The 2,544-nt window shown below is 40.5% G+C and overlaps 1 protein-coding gene across 1 annotated transcript in view; it reads right to left on the minus strand.

Moving 5' to 3' along the window:
- Positions 1-1,396: 1,396 nt before the first annotated feature.
- LOC119311720 (protein Iojap-related, mitochondrial-like) overlaps positions 1,397-2,544 on the minus strand; it is a 5,151-nt gene continuing 4,003 nt past the window's right edge. The window contains exons 4-5 of the mRNA XM_037587407.1: positions 1,807-1,913; positions 1,397-1,698 (exon numbers count right to left, since the gene is read on the minus strand). Of these exons, the coding sequence (XP_037443304.1) occupies positions 1,845-1,913 (69 nt within the window). The 3' untranslated portion in view covers positions 1,397-1,698; positions 1,807-1,844. The remainder of the gene's footprint in view (positions 1,699-1,806; positions 1,914-2,544) is intronic.

Below are 2,544 nucleotides of genomic sequence, written 5' to 3' on the forward strand. Positions count from 1 at the left end.
CAGACACGATATGAGTTTAGGTCCGCGCGTTGGGCCGAGGCTTTGGTCCGTTTCGACTCAAACGGATGCGCGCAGACGAAATTGTTGCCGCATTGGAGTTGCCCTCCCAACATCAGCAGCAGTTTCGAAAAACAGAAGGTAAAAGGCGAGCCAGTTGCCGGTGTATGCTGGTACTGAATTTGTCAGCGCAGCTTTTCTTCAGAGCCTTTATTTTCTTTTTTCCCGTATCTTCACATCACACTAGCCATTATCAGAAGCTATGGGCTACCTTTCCTGCCTAGCGTTTTTACCTATGCTATTGCTTGAAGTACTCCTTGTGAACATCATGGCATTTGCATCTTGCAAGTCTTTTTATGCGCAGTATTGTTGACAAAAATCTTTCTTTTCCTTGTGAGTGAAGGAAATAATCTAACTTCCACATTAAATGAAAAGGAATTTTGATGTACTTCCTTTCACATGGTCTTTGGCAATGTGTATGTGTTTTTTCATGGGAGCGTTAGAAGGATGAGAAAGTATCCATAGAGCCGAAAGTGATATTATATACTCCCTCCATTCCTAAATATAAGTCTTTTTAAAGATTTCAATATGGACTACATATGATGTATATAGACGTAGATTCATTCATTTTGCTTCGTATGTAGTCCATAATAAAATCTCCAGAAAGAATTATATTTAGGAACGGAGGGAGTACTACCTAGTCCTAAATAATGGAACGGAGGGTGTATAGAATATTGCCCGGGAGGGAGGGGCATTTTGGCTTCATCTTCAGTTGTGAGAAAATGTATGTCGCCCTAGAATCACTCTTATAGAAAATATGAGCTGAAACGTCACGAAACTTGGGATTTTTTTTTTGTTTACATGATGAGCCGAGAGATCAAACATGTGGCAATTGTATTTCGGTATATTAATAGGTTGAGTTGTTTATACTCGGTCCATTATTATGGTATATTATGCGTTTAGAGAGATAGCTAGCCATGCAAGTGCACAGGTTAAAAGTCATTTTCTCATTACTTTGGCTCTTCCGCTTTCCATTTTTATAGGTATTATTACAATTTTTCGATTTGAAAGACATGGGCTTCATTTTCCTGCAGGAGTGCCACTAGTAGCACGTTTCTTGGATTTCAAAGAAATGGGCTTCATCTTTTTAACTTCTTATTACCTGCAGGAGCCCCACTGTCTTTAGAACCTTTCTTAGTACTACTTGAGCTAATCTCTTATTATTTTTTGTGCATTAAGCTTAGGAGTACATTTATTTGCTAATATGATGGCACATTTCAGCACCAGCCACAGCTACTACAACAAAACTACCAAACAGCTGCACCTCAGCTCCAGCCTTCCAGCCACAGCTAACAACTACAGCTGCTCCTTTCAGCCGGAGACCGTTGCAACTTAGAAGTTGCAGCCCAAATAAACACACCCTAAATTGGCCAATGTGTTACCTTGGCTTCCACATAGTATCATAGTATTATGATTACTATCCAATGAAGGGGTGAATAACAAAATGAAAGGGAAAAAAAAGCCCACAACCTTGGCTTGAACTTGCAAACGACGAAATGATAAAAGATAACAGGAGCAAACTTGACAGAGACGTCATGGTGTCACGAATCCAGACGGGCTCATTCACAAGCAGCCTTGCAAACCTATCATCCTTCAATGTTCTTGACACAAACAAGCTTGACGCTGCCAACCTAACAAACCCTGCATACAAAATCGTAAATACATCTTGTCTTAGTGGAGGTCCGTGGTGTGACCCTGTGGTTCGTTGGATGATGCATCCAAATAGGATTTCAGGGTTGGAAAACTGACCACTACAGATGATGGATCATGGCCGCAGCACATTTAACTCAAATGCTCTTCATGGGTTTCTGCGACAGGTCCCTGCGGCGCGTCTTCACAAGTGAGGTCTCCAACTCCTGCAGGAAGAAGAAATGTAAGATGATAAACTGTTGAAGTACAACAAAAACAAAAATACTATGTGCGCCTCGCTTGCGGCTTTAAAAAGGACCATTTTTAGCATATCTCGAAATTCAGAACAGGCATGAGAAAAAAAAGGTAACCATCGGTCTTCATCCCTCATTATCCGATTAAAACAACACGAATTATTCCAGGCCTCTGATCCATTCAACTGCAAACAGATTCTTCAATGGGGAATTTTAAAATAATGTGCACAGCACATTTATCTGTATAATTCAATATTTTTTTATTTCCATATGTTTCTAACATTGGAAAAGCAAAGATTAGATAGTTTCACTAACAGCAAAGGTTGACAAGCAAATGATGCGTTGTGAATAGTCTCACCGCTAACTATTCGATCTACTAGTTTCCACCCAACATAAGGTGTTGCCTGATCCCTCTAATTATTTAAAGCATCTTCAATTTTGTAGTTACTGATGCACATTGACCAACCAGTGGCTGGGAGCCCTACCTAATGGTCAAAAGTAAAGCCAATGGTTCACCTGGTCAGCACTGAGATAATATTGTGTGCCTTACTATCTCATTGCTGACCAATGGTTGAACGCAGGTTGGAGAGGAGGGAGGAACCTC

This window comes from Triticum dicoccoides, chromosome 5B, assembly GCF_002162155.2.
Source record: "Triticum dicoccoides isolate Atlit2015 ecotype Zavitan chromosome 5B, WEW_v2.0, whole genome shotgun sequence".
Classification (NCBI taxonomy): Eukaryota; Viridiplantae; Streptophyta; class Magnoliopsida; order Poales; family Poaceae; genus Triticum; species Triticum dicoccoides.